At 43.0% G+C, this 21428-nt stretch overlaps 1 protein-coding gene and 1 long non-coding RNA gene across 4 annotated transcripts in view; both read left to right on the forward strand.

The window, feature by feature from the left end:
- Positions 1 to 210: 210 nt before the first annotated feature.
- The window catches only part of LOC131248819 (C-terminal binding protein AN-like), a 99426-nt gene continuing 78208 nt past the window's right edge, over positions 211 to 21428 (forward strand). The window contains exons 1-3 of one of the 3 annotated variants that reach the window (XM_058249289.1): positions 211 to 937; positions 2227 to 2395; positions 3022 to 3152. In XM_058249289.1, coding sequence (XP_058105272.1) covers positions 329 to 937; positions 2227 to 2395; positions 3022 to 3152 — 909 coding nt within the window. In that variant the 5' untranslated portion in view covers positions 211 to 328. The remainder of the gene's footprint in view (positions 938 to 2226; positions 2396 to 3021; positions 3153 to 21428) is intronic. The other 2 variants (XM_058249291.1, XM_058249290.1) reach the window with 2 other exon arrangements.
- LOC131248821 (uncharacterized) lies at positions 944 to 2134 on the forward strand. Its single transcript, XR_009172474.1, has 2 exons — positions 944 to 1345; positions 1499 to 2134. It is a non-coding gene; the product is annotated as an uncharacterized LOC131248821 (long non-coding RNA).

A 21428-nucleotide genomic window follows, 5' to 3' on the forward strand; every position in this document is an offset into this window, starting at 1 on the left:
CGTGGTGTGGTCCACATGAGATTTATATCCCTCTCATTTTTTGGGATCAAGCCATAAAATGATATGTAAAAATGGATGAACAGAATGGATGAAAGACATACATCATGGTGGGGCCCACAGAGCACCGACCACCAGCCACGGAGCTGGTGGCAGGGGGAGTAGCCAATCCGTTTTCAGAACTCAAGCATGTCCCGTTTATATCCACGGGTCGAGGAACAGCGGTAAAGAGAGAGGGAGAGGGGAGGGGAGGGGAGGAGAAACGAAGAGAACAATTACATACAGGTAAAAGAGGACAGGCTTTCAGTGGAACAGCAGATCGGGATCTGAGATGGAATTCGGAGTGAGTCACAAAAGACCGATGCACCGGCACCCCGACCCGGCAAACCCGCCCGAGTCGACTCGGCCGCTCCCACTCGTCGTCTCCCTCAACTGCCTCGAGGACCCCACCCTCGAGCAGGATTCCCTCTCCGGCCTCGCCGCCGTCGAACACGTGTCCCTGGCCCGCATCGCCGAGGGCCGGATCGAGTCTGCCGCTGCTGTCCTCCTCCACTCCCTCGCCTTCCTCCCCCGCGCCGCTCAGCGCCGCCTCCGCCCTTCGCAGCTCGTCCTCTGCCTCGGCTCCTCCGACCGCGCCGTCGACTCGGCGCTCGCCGCTGATCTCGGCCTCCGGCTCGTCCACGTCGACGCCAGCCGCGCCGAGGAGGTCGCCGACACCGTGATGGCACTCTTCCTCGGCCTACTCCGTCGGACCCACCTCCTATCCCGGCACGCGTTCTCGGCCTCCGGATGGCTCGGGTCACTGCAGCCGCTCTGCCGTGGGATGCGCCGGTGCAGGGGTTTGGTGCTCGGGATCGTTGGCAGATCTGCTTCTGCGCGGTCACTGGTTACGAGGAGCCTGGCCTTCAAGATGAGTGTACTTTATTTCGATGTCCATGAGGTATACGACGATTATTTCCTCTTTGCTTTCCCTTTTTGTGTTTTGTATTTTTTTGATTTTTCTCTGGTAAATGCAATTGTTGAATCAAAGGGAATGTAGTTTCAAGTGATGGTCTTAGGTGAATCTTTGTTCTTCTTCCAGTAGCTTTTGGCAATCTAAACTGTTCTTATGTTGGGTCCTGTTGTGGATGGAGGGAGGATTCACCAAAAATCTTTTCGATGATACAGTCTGATTGGGCTAGTCTTTTTTATTTTTTTTTTATAAAAAAATTTTAACCTACCCTTTTACTTTTCCATTTGTTATGTGGACCATTGTTAGTAAATTTGTAATTGACCATTTGCAGCAAACAATCAGATGTGAAGTATTGGGTTATGACACATGATGGGGTCTGCTAGAGATTTCCAAAAGGTGGGCCCCACGTATACAGTTGTTAGGCCAAAAAAAAAAAAAAAAAAATCTATTTCTTTAGATGCCTCTCAAATGCTATTTTTAGCTGCAGAGTGAAGTTTCTTAAATTGGGTAGGTTTTTCAAGAGTAAAATTATTTTGTGTGATTGTGCAGAAGTGATCCTGGAGTATTTCGTGCTTCCAGCACCAACGTGTCTTTAGTTTTCTAAATTACTGAAGACTAGCTATGAGATCTCTTAAGTGAGCACTAGCCCTGGCAGTTCGATACCCTGGCCAAAAGACGTACCTTGATCTTTGGTGGGCAGAAGGTCATAAAACTTTGGTCAATGTACCATTTAAAAAGCAGACCTAAATTGTTGGAGACATGATAAGATAAAGATTATGACTATGATGATGATGGTGATGGTAGTGGTGGTGATGATGGTGACGTGATGAGTGTTGGATCTCTTAAGAGCACAGTGTGTACTTGTTTTGCTCTTATTTGTGAAGTTGATGAAAATGCCCCTCCAACACATGAGCGCTTGCCCTGGCAGTTCCATAACCTGGGTAAAATGGGAATTTGGATCTTGGCTAGGTAGTAGGTTGTAAAACTTTGGTTAACCTACCATTTAAAAGACAAACTTAAGTTTTTGGGAGGTGTGATGTGATAATGATGTTGATGATAGTCGAATCTCTAAAGCACATATTGTCTACTTGTTTTGCTCTTGTATGTGAAGTTGATGAAATTTGCCTCACCAACATATGCATTGAAGTTGTGTTAGTGGTGAACTTTATTTCGACTTTCTTATGGTAGATTCTTTTACTTCCATTGCACATCTGATTTGCATTCTGAGTTCTTTCATGAATGTTTTATTGATTGTGCCTATCACCAATTTTGTATAGGAAAAAGGAAAATCCGGACGGCATTCAATTACATTTCCATCCGCTGCTCGAAGGATGGATACACTCAATGATTTACTTGCTGCAAGCGACCTGGTTTCACTCCATTGTGCTTTATCAAATGAAACTGTCCAGATCATCAACGGAGAATGCCTGCAGCACATAAAACCTGGTAACTGTTAGGACCTTTAATGATTCTTATGTTGTTAATCGTGCTGCTGGTATTTTCCTTTCAAATTACTGTCATATTTAATGATGTTTCTGACTCTCTGATTTATTATGCATTTAAGACTGTTTTAAGATGTTCTACTGAATCGAACTGTGAAAATTCAGCTCAGTCAAGAGGAAATGACCTAATCTCTATGGTGCTTCCTAGCATTTAGGCAAGGAAGTAGCACTCAGCTTGTCTCATCTTCACCACGATGACAATCAACAATCAGATGTGGCCTAGCGAAAGTGAGATTTGCAGGGATGCTCTTCTTATTTTTATCAGGAATTAGACTCTTGGGGGAATGTTATTTCTTTTTTGACTGCCTTGTTATGGTTTTCCTATAAGCGTGGTCTCTGGTGTTTTCTGTTTGTTTCTTCTAATAAAGTTTAAAGTTGTTCATTAAAAAGAAAAAAAGAGCATGGGGCTAGTACATCTGAATAATAAGAAAATTAATGGTTTGCTCATTGCGTCTTTTTATTGAACTATTATTGCAACTCAATTTCAATAGTGCACCCAAACACAGCCTAAATCTGTTAGTTCGATTGCTTGTATCTACCGTAAAGAAGAATGAGTTTGCTTGTCTGCAGGGGCATTTCTCGTGAATACAGGTAGCAGTCAGCTAATAGATGATTGCGCTCTTAAACAGCTTTTGATTGATGGAACTATTGCTGGTTGCGCATTGGATGGCGCTGAAGGGCCGCAATGGATGGAAGCATGGGTATGAGCATTAGCCTTAGGGTATGCATTGTATTCTTGAATATATATGGCCATGACACTTGAATTCTGTCATTTTTAGTTATGATGCTTTTGAGCTCCTTCGTAATGCCTTCATGCTTGCCACATAGGATTCATGTTTGATGTCTATAGCCCTCTATGAATTATTATTTTTCTAACTAAAATACATTGTTTTTAGTTACCTTCAAACGTTAATGTTTGTTGGGTTTGTGGTGCACCTCATTGCTATATACTAGCATTGTGCAATTGCCAATCTTGTGTTCCGTCAAAATGATTCAGCTAATTCTGTTCCCGATATTGCACTTGTTGTACTAGTACCATGAAGATGTGAACTTTATCTTCATGATGGCTTTTTGACTCTTTACAGTGTTCTCTGGTTTAAAAACTTAGTTGAAGGACCTTTCAAAGAAAAGAAAAAAAATTGAAGGACTCTTCCACCTTAGGTGTCAAGGTGCTGCCCTGGAGTCCCACTCCTCTCATTCCTTTGAGCTTCATATTGTTTCTTCCACCAACTGCAATTGCGATGGTTCTATCGGGAGGCCTAAAGACCATATGCGCTCATTGTTTGAATTATCTCCGATATTATCGAAATACCTCCCATATTATCGTTATCTCCAGCTTGACGATACTGATAACACTGGTGGCGGTGCCGATAACACCAGTAGTATTAGAAATTCCAAGCATCAACAATGTATTGCTAAGTACCGCCAACGCATCGATATTGCCAATATTTTTAATTGTGTAAATTCCAGGTGCCGCTTGTATTGCCAATGTATCAATATTGCCAATATTTTTGACCGTGTAAATTCTAGGTGACACTTGTATCACAAGTGTATCGGTGATATTTCAATAATATCGCCAACGTAGAGATATCACAAAAAGTTTTTTTTATTTTAAAAAAATTGTATTTCAAATTTTTTTTTTTAAATTTTTTTATGACCGCATTGTTTGTATGTAGTTCTTCTCTGTTGTTTTTCCTAAGAATGGGTGTATATTATGTGGGCGTGCCAGAACTGGATTGGTGGTTCCAATTCAAACTGAACAACGATGACCCCGAACGCCAAGATAGCAAACACAGAGTATGACTGATTTATAGGGGAATCGGCTGCTTATTTAGCCACTCACTCACTTGTTCAAAGAGATTAGGCGAAATTTAGAGGGTGTAGTTCCTCCTCTGAGAATGAGTTTCTTCCTTGCCTTTCGTAAGAAAAGACTTTTCAATATAGGTTAAACAGTGACGAGAAGAGAATTAATACGATTAATCTTATCATGAATGTAAAATCTTCTGAAGTTAAAGTAGGCATTACACTATGGAATATAACTTGACTGGATGAAAGATAATTGAAAGATATTATTTGATTGATTTTGTTGGTATGAGACCTCTTTCCTGTTTGCAGTCTTCCTCTACTTATAATCTTAATCTAGTAGTTACGTTCTAACGGTTATAGCAACCGTTCTTCCGTTACTTTGTTTCTAGATGGTTCCCATGCTCTTGCTCCTTATCTTCTTTCATGTCACTTGTCCAATGATTATGAAAATTCGGTCATTGGATATCTGATGCTTAGTCAATTGATATGTTATGGGCTTGTGACCATACATACTACAGAAAATCCTGTAGCCGTAGCATGCGTATCAGTGATTCAGTATAGATCACTCGTAATCAACTTTGATTGGTTGGAAATAGGATTCTGCCGGATAGGTTATAAACATTGCTCCCCTTGTCGCTGTCCATTCAAAGAAAAGGACGACGATAATTGAGGTTTTATTAATGTTGCTTTTAAATGTTCACACGTGTCACCCAATATGAACCGCCTTCGATCGATTGTTTTGTGATCGGTCGCATTGAATTGAGGCGTCGAATGGAATTCGGGCTTATGCGTGTCTTTCATAGCTGTTTATTGCCATAATCACGATTTCGCATTAAATGCTGCCTTTCGCTCGCACCTATATATTCGGCACTTCGAATCCAATCTTGTCATGCTTCCAGATTACTTTCGATTCTTGCTATCCTCTTCTTGAAACCTTCTCTTTTAAAACCTTTGTTCGTAAACTTCCTTTTTTCAATGGCTACCTCTTCTTTGTTTGCTCCTCCTTTTGATCAAATGGACATAATGGGTGTAATGGATCTATTTGTGAAGAGATGTACTGATGGGATAATTTTTAAATCTCTTGCAAACGAAGAAATCTTGTGCCTTGGCCCGGCATTTTTTCTAGAGGTGTCGGCCGAAGAGATCCGACCTCTAGATCCTTTTTTCTGATATGTTATGGAGAAAAAGTTCTCATTAGCATGGGATCCATTCTAGATGTAGGCAATACATTTAAGACTCTGAGGGCCTGGCCCAAGCCTCTTCCAAAATGGGACGAGTGGTTCGATCGGGTGGCGTCTCAACATGGGGCTATGTGGAAGCAGTGTTCTTAATATCGATACTATCGGCCGATATTATCGTTATCGCTGGCCAGCGAGACGAAACCCATTCGATACCCTTGGAAATTTAAAAAAAACATAATTTTTTATCATGCGATATATCGCACAATATCGGATAATTTTTTTGCGAATTCACCGATATTAGCGATACTATCATGTTGTATCTGCATATTTATCGAAAAATAGAAAAAAAAAGAGGGAAAATCTTTTAATCCATGTAAGAGGGGATTTCGGTACCTGTGGAAGAAGATTGCGTGATCTGGAAGCTAAATTTGGTGGGCCACACGATCAAGAGCTAGTGGCGCGCCGTAAGTGCGAAAAAACTTCGAACTCCTTTTGTTTTTTGTCGAATAAATCGTAGATTTCCTACGAAAGGGAGATTTCGGCAACAAATTTGCCAAAAATCGTGGGATTTGGGATTTTTTTTTTTGGAGAAATTTCAGGGATTTAGGGTTTCGGAATGACTGGAACCCAATCTCTGTTGCGAAAATGGCTTCGGAAGCCCTTTTTGATAGTGCGGTGGAGACAGGCGTACGTATGGTTAGTCTGTCATGGGCTCCGTGGGGTCCACCTTGATGTATATGTTTTATCCAGATCGTCCGTCCATTTTTTCATATCCTCTAAAGACGTTAATCCAAAACTTAAGAAGATCCAAATCTCAGTGGACCACACCAGAAAAAGTGGTGAATGACCATTAAAAGCATTTTATGGGCAATGAAAGTTTTGGTTTAAGCTAATCTTTGCGTATTCCCTTCATCCAGTTCTGATTGACCTTATCAACGGGTTGGATGGCAAATAGACATTACGGATCTACTTAAAGCAGGCATTGATATGTTTTTAACGGTGAACGTTCAATCATCACTGTTTCATGTGGTGTGGTCCACCTGAGATTTGGATGTACTTAATGTCTGGGACAACGTCCTAAAATGATGTGGAAAAACAAATGGACGGAGTGGATATGCAACATATCATCAAAGGTGGGCCCTACAGCAAGGGTAACACCCGCTAAGCAGTTACAAGCGTAACACATAATCCATGCCCCTTAAGTTAAGGGAAAGTGGATTGGGTGCGACTTGGCTGAACTACAGATGGTGTGGCCCTTATAATGGGGCCCACATAGATGTATGTATTATATATCCATTCTATCCATCCATTTGGAGAGATTATTTTAGGTCATGAGACAGAATGGGTCAAATCCAAAGCTCAAATGGACCCCACAACACAAAACAGTGGGGATTGAACTCCTACCATTAAAAAATTTGTGAGGGCCACGGAAGTTTTCGATCAAGCTGATATTTGTGTTTTACCTTGGCCCATATTTTTATGAACTTATGAACAGGTTGGATCTCAAATAAACATCATGGTGGACCCCATATAAGTGGTTTCAAGTTTCAATGGTGGGCATCATTGCCCCCACCGTTATCTGTGGTAGGGTCCACTTGAACTTTAGATCAGCCTTATTCTTTGGCTCAGGCCTTAAAACGATCTCTCCAAATGGATGGACGGTGTGGATATAACACATACATAATGATGAGGGCCACAGTCAGAGTCCCACACACATGTTGGTTCCGTGGAGCGCTAGGTGCAAAAATGGTGGGAGCGTGATTTCCTGTGAATGCCTATGCTGGGATGCTAGGTGGGGCCCACCATGATGTTTCTAAAAAATCCACACTGTCCATCTGTTTGTCCATATTATTTTAGTACGTGAGACCAAAAATCAGATGGATCCAAGATTCAAGATGGCCATAGGAGAAGGAAAACTAGGCAGAGTTCTATACCATTGAAATCTTTTTAGGCTTCACCTTGATGTTTATATGCCATCCAAACCGTTTATAAGATCATTTCCACCTAGATAAAGTGAAAAAACAAAAAACTTAGCCTGATACGAAACTTTCTTGGCCATACGAATGTTTAAACAGTGGTCACTGAATCTTCACTCTTTCCTCTCGTGCAGCCCACTTGAGTTTTGTATCCACTTGATTTTTGGTCTCTTGTCCTAAAATGATCTAAAAAACGGATGGACGGCGTGGATTTTTCATAAACATCATGGTGGCCCCACCTAGCATCTCCACGCAGGAACTTCCTGCCAAAGGCCTTCATAGGAAATCTGGGATCCACTCAGTGGGACGTGGATTGCCTACTAACGCTGTCTGTACTAGTAGCTACTAGACAGTGCCCTGTGGACCCCACCATAATGTATGTGTTTTATCCACGTCATCCATCCATTTTTTCAGATCATTTTAGGGCATTAACCCAAAAATGAGGTAGATCAAAATCTCATGTGGACCACGCTAAAGGAAACAGTGGTGATTGAAGGCTCACCATAAAAAACTTCATGAGGGCCACAAAAGTTTTGGAAGAAGCTGATATTTGTGTTTTCCATTCATCCAGGTTTGTGTAAACTAATCAACAGGTTTGATGCAAAATAAACATTACAGTGGGCCTTACGAAGTTTTTAATGGTGAATGTTTAATCACCACTGTTTTCTTGTGGTGTGGTCTACTTGAAATTTGGACCTATTTCAATTTTGGCCACATGCGCCCTAAAATGACCTGAAAAAATAGATGGACCATGCAGATAAAACAAATATCATGGTGCGGCACACAGAGCATTATCCAGTAGCCACCTCGCTACTAGTAGCGTCAATACGCAACTCCTGGCATAAGTAGGCAACCTGTGTCCCACTCGGTGTATCCCTATGGGGTCCACTGTAGGGTATGTGCCTTACATCCACACTATCCATCCATTTTGAAAGCTCATCCAGGTCTGTGTGACCTTATGAACAAGTTGGATCTCAAATAAACATCATGGTGGGCCTTAGGAAGGTTTCAACAGTGGGCGTCACTATCCCCACTGTTTTCTGCGGTGGGGTCCACTTGGTTGTGTTTTCATACATGTTTTGATACATTTATAAATATTATGCATTATATTTGATTATAGTTGCCTTAGTTCAATCAGACAATGCATGGCTTATGACCCTATACAAAGGAAACCTATTGTGTGCACTTTTGTTTTGAGATGTTATGATTTAAAAGTGTGTATTAAAGTCTTTTTTAACAATCCTTGAAGTTTCATTGAAAAATTCAACCATTTTCCTAATGTTTCCCAAAAAGTGCGATCAATTATGCGATACAAATGATATATCCCGTGCGATAACCGATATATGTCTGTATCCCAAGGGTGCGATACATTGCGCGATACCGATATTTCGAACACTGTGTGGAAGGATATTGGGATTTACAAGTGTATCAAGATATCCCTTACTGACTATCCAGTTAATTCTTCTCCTTCTATCTTTGGCCTCATTTTGGAGCTCTTCGACCAACTCTTATATTTTCGGTTGTAGTCCGATGAGCATCGCTGTCAGGGACATTTGCCATTTGACCGAGCTTCTTCCATTTGGGATGATTTGCTACGCGGGTGTTATTCTGAGGCAGTATGCAGATTTTCCTGGCAAGACCAGCATGAGTTATAAGAATTTCATGAAGGCTCATTGTAAATTCTACGGACCGGTCGACGAAATAGAGCACATGGCGTTTCTGCTCATGTGGATTTGTCGACATCTTTTATGTGTTAATGCCCTCCAGATCACGACCGAGTATGCGGCTTTGGCTGAGTATCTTGCACAGGGCTAACGCATAGCACTTGCGCCTTATGTTCTGGCTTATTTATATCGAGATCTTTATGAAATCGGTCGCAAAGGGTTACACACTGCAGGAGGACCGCTTTGGCTAGCCCAGATGTGGTTCTTTGCTTATTTCCGGCCTGCTCTTTTTAGTCGGCCGACACAAGCAGACCAAAAATTTTCTTCCTATGGTGATCAAATTATTCACATCCATTCGGAAAATATGTTGGTCGATAACTACCTTTTCAGCTTCTTCTCCCTTGACAAGTTCAGAGCAAATCGTTTTTTTACACCTTTTGTGGAAAATGAGGCTTATGGACCAGGGTGGTTGACCGGATGATTTGATTCTACTGATGGACGTGAAGCTGGTCGGTCGCATCAGGCTTGGAACTGGTACGTCATCGGCCGTGACTTGCCTTATGGTGGAGTGGTCGAATTAGGCAAAAATGCAAAGGCTGGGATCGAGTAGTATTATCCTTCTCTGTTTGCTCGGCAACTGGGCTTGGTCCAATACATACGATGCCCTCTTACCCACAAAACAAATAATCAGCCTCCTTATGATCGGTTGATAGTGACCGATCCTGAGTTCTATGTTACACTCAGCAACAATTATCGCGAGGAATTAGTTAGTTTGAAGATTCCTATTTATCCCAAGTATCCTGAAGCAATGGGCAGTTTTTTTTGGAATGGTGGGACTACCAGTACAACAAATTTTTGAGCGGTCAACGTGCAGAGGAGCTCATGGATCAATTCTGTTGCCAACTGGGCATGAAGAGGAGCAAGAAAAGGAAAGCTTCAACACCACCTGCTGCTACTGCAAAGAGGAATACACGAGTGAGGACAAGATCGACCACTACCTCTCCTATTCCTGTAGTCGAAAAACCTGCTTCGAAAGCTTCGGTCATTACACAAGAACAACTTGATATTCTTGCCTTTGCTCATTTACAACGGATGGCCCCCAGGAAGATCTCAGATTTGGGAGGTATTCCTAGTCAAACCTCAAAACTCTTGTTCTTTCCTCTACTTATGTTGATCTTCTTGAGCCTAGACCAGAAAATAAAGGTTGGCCGATTTCTTGATCACGTCGACCGTCTGATACTTCTTTGGTTGAGGCTGTGTCAGCCTATGAGAAATATTTTAACACGAAATATTGGCATGGTCTTGGAGTCTAAGGACTTTTCACATGAAATAGACGAAGACATGAAATGCCATGAAGAAGTTCACTTCAATAGGTGTTGGCTCAAATGGTGGCGGGATAAAGAGATTGAATGATCCTAACCTTTCGTTCGATGAAAAGTTTCTCAAACCATATCGACCTAAACCGCCATCATTTCCAACTTCTCGGCTGCTAGCAACTGTTATAAAAAATCCTTCAAGCTGTTGGGAATCAACCAATCTTTCAAGCTGTTTGGTTTGACTTAGGTTGACATCATTTACTTGTGTATTTGCATGAAGTGATTTCTTCATTTAAATCTTCACTGATATTGTTTTATCTCTTTCAGCGACTCGAGAATTGCCCAAGAGGGTGGTGGAAATGGTGGAAACTCAACGACAGGATATGCCTCCCATTCCAACAATCCCTTTAATTGCGATTATTCCGGCAAGTATAGCTTCCACAACAGTTGAAGCTAAAATTACTCATGTGATCTTAAGAGCTGCTACTTTAGCGGCCACTGATATTGTTTCCTTTGATTCAAAGGCAACGGCTAGCATGAAGCATATTCAATCTAGCATCCCTCCTGAAATTAGCACGATTCCTGCCAATTCAGAACATGCATCACCATCACAATCTTCTCCCACATCATCTGCCCAGCGAAAGATTTTAGTGTCTCCCGCTCGACCTTTTACTCTGCAGCTCACTCCAGCTTTGCTACCTTCCTCAACTTTAGTGGCTGAGACAATTGAGGAGAATCCAATTTCAGTTGAACCTGTGATAGTGGTTGAGACATCTATGTTAGAAGGATCGGTCGAGACAGAAAAAGTAGTGACCAAAAGAGGATATGGCCGCTGAAGTTATAATGGAAGTGACTAGACTGGTTTCGATCGAGGATGTAAGACCACAGTAAGTTAATATTGATAAGCCCGTTGGAGTAATTCCGGTCGAGATCCCTTTAACATCAGTCGAGGTCGAAATAAGTGATGCAAATCCCCCCTTTTCTCTTCCAACGATCATTCTTGCGGATAATGCATCTGTTTCTATTGATCCTCCTTCCATTGATGACATCCTTTCCTCATTTGAGAAAGCACTCGTTGGAGAAATGTCTGCAGCAAAATCTCCTTATTCTGATAAAGTTTACAGGTGGAGTGTCACGCCCTAAACTCAGAAACCGGGCTCACAAAATTCCTGATCGCCGAATCTGGCGCCGACAGCCTCCGTAGTACCCCATTCTCGGCTCCCGGCACCCATACACTAGGTTCCGATCCTGGGATCCTACAAGGAAGATTTTCAACATTAATTTGATTCGTAATGAGCATAACCGCATAACCCACGAACAATAACCACAAGAACACCATCACAAAATCCACTATGATAAAAAACTTTTAAGGTACAATGCGTATGAAGGGAAATACAAGACCATAAAGCCAAAACTCTGGAAGCTCCGCAGCACGCTCTTGCTCCTGAACTGCCACTGCCTAGCGTCACTTGCACGCAACGGTCGTACATAAGCTTATAGAAAGCTTAGAGGGTGGTGAAAGTGTGTGCATATGGTAGAAATGCAAGTCTGTAATATCAGAGTAATGCGGAAACGCTGGTAAGTCCATGAATGTCATCAGCCGTACTAAGGCTATGCGATGCAAGGCATGAGTGCTATCGGCCATATCAAGACCATGCGATGCAAGGAGTGAATGATGTCGGCCATACCAAGGCCATGCGATGCAAGATGTAACTCAAGCACACCGGTCCTTATCCGAATCCATATGTCAATGCAGCTCATCGCCAGAACATCAAATAGCAGTATAGTTCTCACTTTGGATAATCACCGGGGTCTAGTACACTCTACGCCAGCTTGCCGCCCCTATCCGAGCGCACAATTGGGTGAGTAGAAGAGACCTCACTATCCGCCTGCTAATATTGGGCCCGGCTCATTGATATCGGATCTATTCCCCACGCTAGTCAAACTCAACCTAGAAATTGCCCCCTTACTCAGGCGGGTAAGGTCACACCCCTTTCCAACAGACCACGACACAGTGAGAAACGCGGCCTACTGGTATACGGCCCTCGTGCGTTCATGTATCCACTCGGTCTCGACGTTGGAGTCATCCTCTGGTACCATCGGGTTTAGGGATTTTCACCCAGGGACATCTATGACGCCCCAATGCTAGAAACAGTATTTCTGGTATCCAATCCGGCCATCTACGATGTGCCTGTGGAGGCTACGGCCTGATGTCGCTAGGGCATACAGTAATCACAATCACAAAAATGCAAAGTGCATGTATCACACAGCCCAATCATGCATTAATCTTGCGCATACCGTGCGCTCATGTGGGATAACTCCGCCTATCAGGGAGTCCCATAAACCACCTGCACTATGGCATATGAAATGGCCAATCACATCTTATAACAAACATACAAATGATGCGTATGGGCATGTATCATGATGCTATGCTGTCACAAACTCATAATCGGCAACGGTAGCCAGTATTGGCAATCAGCACCGATAATCGACATCGATAATTGACCTCGACGCAAGGCGGGGACCATAGATGGACGGCCGATGATGGATCAACTAAAATCAATGGGGCTCAAGCGTTTTGGTTAACCCACTAGAGAATGATGAAAATGGGCCTAACAAGGTCTTAAGGGAAGGTCACAATGTGGATGTTCAACCATCATTGCCATCAATGTGGTCATTTAACCAATATTGCTCCCAAGGAATGACGCTCATATGGTCAATCGTATAATGGGTCCATGGTCTCATACAAGGGTCTAATACACATCATCATGGGCCTCGCTTATGGGGCATATATGCATCACATTGGGCCTCACTCATGGGCCAGTATATATATCATATCGGGCTGAATCAAATGGGCCGAATCAAATGGGCCGAGTCAAATGGGCCGAATTGATGGGCCGAGTCAAATGGGCCGAATTGAATGGGCCGAATCAAATGGGCTGGTACAAATGGGCCGAATCAATGGGCCGGATCAAATAGGCCAAGTCAAATGGGCCGAATCAAATGGGCCGGTACAAAGGGGCCGATCAAAGGGGCCGAATCAAATGGGCCGGTACAAAGGGGCTGAATCAATTGGGCTGATCAAAGGAGCCGAATCAAATGGGCTGGTACAAATGGGCCGATTCGAATGGGCCGAATCAATAGGCTAAGTCGAATGCGCCCAAACCAACCACACCATTCATCCATCTAAAGAGATCATTTTAAAGCATTTTCCAAATAAATGAATCATGTCAAAAGACCATCTGGACCATACCACAAACCACAATGGTGATGAGGATTTCCACTGTTAAAATTTAGAGGGGGCCCACCATAACATTTATTTTCCATCCAGACTGTTCATAAGGTCACAAGGACCAGAATAAGGAGGGAAAAACAAATATTATATTTATTCAAAACTTCTGTAACCCAAAGGGGTTTCAATGGTAGACGTTCAACACCACTGTTTTCTACAGTGTGGTCCACTTGATAACTGGATCTGTCTTATTTTCAATCTCAAGCCTTGAGACAAACTAGCCAAATGGATGGATGGCCGGATGCAACACATCCATCAGTGGTGGGCCCCTAATGCCACCGTCCAGATGGATGGATGGATAAAACACATACATTTATGGTGGGTCCCACCCGTCCAGCATATTGGACGGTGTGGTAAAACCCACGCGCCATGGTGGCCCCACGTCCACGCACAGATGGACGGTAGGGATACAACACAACATCATGGTGGGGCCGTACCTGGCACGCCAGACCCACCCTGATATTTATATAAAATATTATATTATATTATATAATAATAATATAAAATATTATATTATATAATAATATATATTATCATATATAATATATATGTATATGTGTGTGCGTGTGTGAGAGGGAGTGGGAGTGTCAGCGCTGTCAGCACCCAGCGTCTAGAGACGCTGGACGGACGGCTGATGGTGGGCCCCACATGTATGGACGGTTTTGATGCAACACATACATCATGCGGTGGGGCCAACATTCACCAGCTGGTGGCTATAGGGATGGTGGGACCCACAGTTCTTGGCTGACGTGAGGTACACTATCCAATCCTCTCCCATCGTCCATGGATTGGACGGTGCAGATACAACACATAAGATCAAGGTGGGGTCCATTCGGGTGGGCCATGTAGCTTCATCATCACCCCAAGAAAATGAGAGAGAGAGAGAGAGAGAGAGAGAGAGAGAGAGAGAGAGCTCGCTACTATGGGTCCTCCATTTCTTACTTTGCATACTTCAAACGGGTCCCACCACATGTGGTCCCAAAAAAATGAAATTTAACAGTGGATCACCCACCTATCGGCCTTCTTCTTTAGCTCCTTGGACTCGTATGCTCCGTGCCTTCAATTTTGATGGAGGTTGATGAAGAATGAATGGTTGAGATGGGAGATGAGAGGGTGGGCCACACTTGGCTTTGGAAGAGAGCTTGGACGTTTGGAATTTTTGTTGCTTGGGAGTGAAGAGAGAAAATGAGAGGGAGAGAGAAGTGATGGGTGAAAAGGGATGGGATGATGGGTGGAGTGATGGAGTTGTAAGAAAGGGATGGGTGGAGAGAGAGAGAGAGTTGACTTTGGGAATGAGAGAGAGATGGGTTGCTTGTACTTGACTTGTACTTGTGATAGGATATGTACTTGACATTGATTGATTGATGGGATAGGTTGTAGAGATTCTTTCGGAATTCGCAACGCGCGACGTTTCTTAGGAATAAACACGGGGCCCACATCTCCTGGCCCGGGTATCGGATCGGTGCGCGAGTCGCGGTGTTGGAACCGCTGCGACGACGCAGTCGCTAGGATACAAGTTTCGAGTTGAGCCGACTCCGATATGCGGGACTCGGCTTAGGATCGCGCGCAAACGTCAAATATAGGTCGAGGGTTATCGGAATTCGACTGGGAGGACCGCGGAAGCCTACGGAATGGTACAGACTATGATACGGGCCTTACATGGAGTTATATGATCTCCTTCGGAAAGGGCTCTCTGGATCTTTTGATGCCAAAATGATCGATGCAATCGACTAATTAGTCGGTTCAGCGTACATGTTGTCTCAATCAGACCCGAATTTACCGACTACAATGCCATGTCTTTTGGAACTGCAGGGAGCACTTGATACATACTATCATGCTAATGAGGTTGTCACTCATCTCAAGTCTGAGAAACAAACGACCGAGTCCAAGAAGACTAGTGTACAAGAGGTCGCCCAAGAACTTGCGGCCAAGAATGTTGCAGTGAAAACTTTGGAGATGGAAATTGAAAATTTGGAAGTCAAGATTGTAGCTTTGGAAGCTGAATTGATTTCATCGAGGCAGAATCTAGTGGAGAAACGTGCAGAAAATTCCAAAACCAAAGAGGAGATTTCAAAGTTAGCTGCTACGGTGCATTCTCAAATAGAGGAGGTTGATCGATTGTCTCGATTGACAACAAAGAAGGAGGCTGAGTTGTAGTTTGCTAGAAGTCAAGCAGAAACAGCTAGGGCATTCTTAATTTATTTTATCTTCTGATCTCTGAATGTATTTAGATTATATGAATGAACGGTCGACTTTTGTGACTTTTGTCTTCTTGACTTCTTATTACCATTATTCGTAATTAGTCATGAAACGTTTCTTTGGATAACTGTTCACGATCACTTCTTTGAGTGGTTCCTTGAAGTTTGGCTAATCATGGGTTGTTTCCAAAATCACGCTTTAACTGCCTACGTTCTAGATCGATTGAAACATATAACTCCCCTTTTGCCACGTTCTTTGCAGATCGTGTGTTTCTAAAGCCCACTATTTAAGTGGTATTGAGCTTTAGACTTCATCGCTATCTTTTTGAATTTAGTCTTCTCAAATGGCTATTGAATTACCTTCCCTTATTGTTGGCGCTGAATCCTTCCTTAAAGAGATTTTTGATGAGGGGTTGAAAGACTTCTCCTTCTCCTTTTTATCGTTAGATGTGAAGAGGTTTGTTCCTCTTGTTCACTCGATCATCATCCATTAGTCAAACTGAATGATCACTTAGAAGGACTACTCAGGAAGTTGAAATGGTTAACTGTTATGGTAGATCGATACGAAAGATTGTATTATTGTTGTAACATTAATGCTTGTTATTTGGAACAGCGAGAGGTAGCTGTGAAAGATTCAGCCGACATGAGTAGCAAATTCGAAATGGCTTGGTACGACAAGCTACGTTGTGTTCAAGCACATCAATTCAATCGAACAATGTCTAGAATGCTACTATCTTATCACTCCGGTCTGATGGATGAACTGCTGGAACGAGGAAGTGCTTTTTATGCGAAGGAGATGGCCACTCCAACAGACTTAGAATTCTTAGATGAACAGATCCTTTTATATCGAAATTGGTTGATGGCAAGTCATGCCGTTAAAAAGGTGGCTGAGAGTGAAGTTCGTCCGACTGCTGTTTGTGTCGACCAATTACTTCACTTCATGCCACGACTTATCGAGGAAGGAACCAATTGGGGTCCTGCCTAAGAGAGAGAAGAAGAAGAGATGCGTGCTCTTTTGGAGGAATTTGAAAATATGAAAATTTAACTTATTCGCTCCTCATTAGAATTTCGTTGTCTATCTTTCCTTCTTGTAATTAAGCGGTCGATGACCTGCAATGTCTTTGTTTAATCACGTCACTTGATTTCAATATAAGCTTTAATACTTAGCTTTATCTGAACACTTGAAACATTGATGAATGGTGAGCCTTCTCCTCGTACATGCATGCCTTACCTAACCCATATTAATGGCATTCCGCTTTCTTAGAAACTTGCATTTAATTCGTTACATTCCTATAATCCCGGAAAACGGTTCGCCTTACCTCAGATAAGCAATCGTCACACCATATCCCGTCCGTATTAATCACTGGGTTTTAACCCTATAAAAATGATACTTAGGCTCTAATTTTTCTTCACAAACCAGGTTGAACCAAGTTCTTTGCTACAACAATTCCATCAAAAATGGACTTCTTAGCATTGTCTATTCAGACCATGGAGGGAATATTTGATGAAGGCATCGAATCCTTCTCACGTTCTTCTTCTACAGACAATCTCCTTCCCTTCCTCGGAAACATTAGTGATCTTCCCGAGGACCAACGGCCTCCTCAGGAGATCCTAAAAATCATTTCTAAGCTTCGACAACTTGGAGATGATTTCCTTGAAGCACCGAGGGAGATTGAACGGTGCTCGACCGCTCTATCTCGTCTGTCAGCCCTTATGATTGAGATTAGAGCTTTGCTAGCTCGTTTTGAGGTTGCCTGGAAGAACTTACTGCATCAGACTCGTGAGCATGAGTTCAATAAAAAGAATGTTGCAGTCGTTAAGATGTGCCCGCAACAACCTTACAACAGACCTGGCCGAGACGAATTGGTTTTATCTGAACCGCGATCGACCGGAAAACATTGAGTTGGTCGTGTTCATCACAGCCCAGGTCACTCTTTATTAGGCTCACATTGAATCCAGTGAAGCCGAAAAGAGAGCGGCCGAAATGGAGCAAGTGTCTATTGATCGACACTTGGCTTATTTTGAATGTACTTTTGTATAGCTCATGAACTCGTGAGAAGTTTGGACAGAGAGGAGGAATGCAACAAAGGAAGCAAAAATTGCGGCCGCTAATTTTTTTTGAAGATCTTAAGCTGGCCCACCAATAACACTCATCCAACCCTCCTGTCCTTCATCATTGTGTTCTTCCCCATCGCTTCATCATCTCAATCATTTTGTAATTCATTTTGTTTCTAATAGCTTTGCAAGTCCGATTGACCGCTTTTATGCTTGTAAATTCAATTATGAATGAGATATGAATGGTCAGAGGATACCTCTAGGTCGGTTGTGAATTGAATAGCATTTCCATAGTTGGCTTGATTTTTGTGTTGTCACATCAAAACTGTAATGGCATAACTGGCTCGTTTAGTCTCAAGACCTTAATTGTCACATCATCTTTTCCGTGCATCAATTGTCCTGCACCATCTATAAAAGCATAGTTCGGGTTCCAAACTACACCATGGATTGGCTTGAACGAAAGCTCTCATTGCTACTGTGTCACCTTCCAATGGATTCCCATTCTTTGTCGATCAAGATCATGGAGGAAACTTTGTCAGAGGGGACAAAATCTCTTTCAAGCTCTCCCTTGCATGATCTTTCTTCTTTCCTTCAAGAGGTTGTTGAGCTTCTTGTAGATCGTCAGCCTCCTCAGGAACTTTTAGAAGTTCTTTCAGAACTCTAACGACTTGGGACGGAATATACTGTGGCCGATCGAGAGCTTGACTGCTGTAATGTTTTCTTATTTCCCTTGTCACCTTTGAAATACTGAACACAGATCTTTACCAATCCGTCAGGAATCGGCCTGGTAGAATATAATGCGCTGGATCTACGAATATAAATTTAATAAGGAAATATTACGGTTGATAAGGTTAGCGCGCAATAATTTGGCTAATGACTTGGCCCAAACCCATCAGCTTCATCCTGATCGGAGTCGGCCTAGAATTGAGGAGCTGCTCGCATTCATTACGTCCCAAACAACACTCTACAAGGAGTGTGTCCAATCTAGCGCAGCTGAAAAGAGATCGGCAGAGGAAGAGTATGAAGCTCTCGATCGACATTCTGCTAGTGTAGAACGTTCCTTTGCATAACTTGTGGGCCAACATTCTTCATGGATGGAGAGGCGACACATGGCAATGGAGGCAAAAGTTGCAGCATCGAACAGATTTGAAGAACTCAAAGAAACCCATTTCTACTCTTGTTGTTCTTTGGGGCTTTATTGAATACATGTCTATTGTAACTACAGGACTCTTATTTAGAGTTTATTTGATCAAAACTTCATCTATTTTACTTAGTTGGTTCGGCCCGATTCCTAATTACTTCCCACAATAAAGGGAAACAGTGTTTAAGGAAACAACCATTGATAGGAGCTCTTGCAGTATTTCCATTTATATCCCTTAATAAGTAGGCTCCTCCTTTGATGACTTGCTCAACAACATATGGTCCTTCCCACGTAGGGGACCATTTACCTAATGCTCGTTCTTTTTGACCGATTGGTATGACCATTTTCCAGACCGTATCACCCTCTCCAAAGGATTTTCCTTTTACTCTCTTATTATAAGCTTGTAACACGACCGCTTTGTTGGCTATAATTGAATTTAAAGCTTTAATACGAACTTCATCCAAATCTTCTAGGTCGGCCATCATTGCTTCTGTAAACTTAGGAGTTAATTGAGATTGGTATGCAATCTGTAAGGAAGGAACCATAATTTCCAAGGGTGGAATTGCGTCATGTCCATAGGTTAATGCAAATGGACTGATCCCATAAAGCCTTGGATAGCTTGATGTGCCATTCTCTCGGATTGCCACGTATTATCTTTCTTAGAATATTTTTTATTACTTTGTTGCTGGCTTCAGCCTGACCATTAGCTTGGGCATTATATAGAGTTGAATGGAGTATTTTTATGCCGTATCGGCCGGCTATTACTTGCATTTCTTTAGCAGAAAAGGCTGCTCCTCGATCGGTAGTAATAGACTCCGGTATCCCAAAACGATGAATAATATTAGTCTCAATGACACTAATAATTTCTTCATGACCGACCTACTTCATGGGCTTTGCCTCTACCCACTTGGTAAAATAATCGGTCGCTAATATGATGAATGTGTCCATTCGGGTTGAGGGAGGATGAATCTGTCCGATTAGATCGATTGCCCATCCTCTGAATGGCTAAGGCTTTATTATGGGATGCAGTTCGGTCACAAGTACTTGTCGGACTGGACCATTCTTTTGATAGGCTTCACAGCCTTGAGACCCTGTAGAGAATGAAGAGGGGCCAAGGATCTTTCTCTCAACAGTGCTTCTCGAGGATCCACTCTCCCCCCTGAATTAGTGACGACCCCATTAGCCTGGGCTGAGATGGGGATAAAGAGTAAGGATTGAAGCCCCCCTTAGCTCTGCTAGACACTGGACAGGGGTTAGCTCTGTAAATGTGTAGAGCCAAGTGTAGTGTGGTGTAGTAGATGAAGTTGCTTTCGTAGCGCTTGCTTCTATCTATGTATAGTGCTCCCCATATCTGAAATCAATAACGTCGACGTGGATTCATGTCACTCCCTCTGGTGGGGTCCTCCCAAAATCCCGCTATAGGATAAATAGACAGATAGGGGGTTCTTTGATTCAGAAGCTCCGCAGCTTCTATAAAGTAAGATCTTCACGAGCCGGTTGACCCATTCATAAGAGATAGGAACGCACACGCACAGGCGAGAGGGAAGATTACCTTAGTGCTTGCAGGAACAGCACGGCAAGGAAACTCTCTCTCTTCTACGCCGGCTAGACTGGAGTTGGAACTGTACGGACAGGAGGGAGATATTCTCTAAGCAACCTGCTAAGAGTACACTCTTCAGCAGCTTAATGCTATCCAGGAAGATGAGGGAGGGCTGCTCAGTGGAGCTGGACCAGAGGGACAAAATCCGCATCAGGTGAGATGTATAATCTCCTGCGGCAAGAAGAGGTCCATTGGCGGTCCTCAGACTTCCAGGTGGTTTTTCAAAAAGGGTCGTACATCAGACCTCTGAGTACCCAATCCTTCGCCATTCCATTCTGACAGCAAACATCATCAGTGCGAGCTTTTGAACTCTGATCTCGACTTTCAAGTGAACCTATTTCGGGACTACTTGAAACGAGATCTAGTGGAATTTAGGAGAAATGGGACGCGGGGTCAGTAAATTCATAATTTCTCTCCCTGATCCCAAAGGAAACCAGACTTGATAAGTTAGAGAGATTCAGACCTTCCACAGCGACAAAGGTCATAGCAAACAGATTGGGGAGAAAGAACTTCAACGGGAAGTTGTTTAGGACAGGATCAGATGCACTCGCCCCGTGAGAAAGAAAGGCCCTGAGAAAGAAAGAAGAGGAAGAAGACTTCGTATTTGGTCACTATCAAGGGCACACCACTTCCCGCAGCTTAAATATAGCGTATTGAACACAATCGGCCATCATTTCTGGCCAAAAATTACCATAACACCTTAGTGACTCCTTTCATTACAGTCATGGCTTCATTTTTAGATAAGCAA

The sequence above is a fragment of the Magnolia sinica genome, chromosome 6 (genome assembly GCF_029962835.1).
Source record: "Magnolia sinica isolate HGM2019 chromosome 6, MsV1, whole genome shotgun sequence".
Taxonomy (NCBI): Eukaryota; Viridiplantae; Streptophyta; class Magnoliopsida; order Magnoliales; family Magnoliaceae; genus Magnolia; species Magnolia sinica.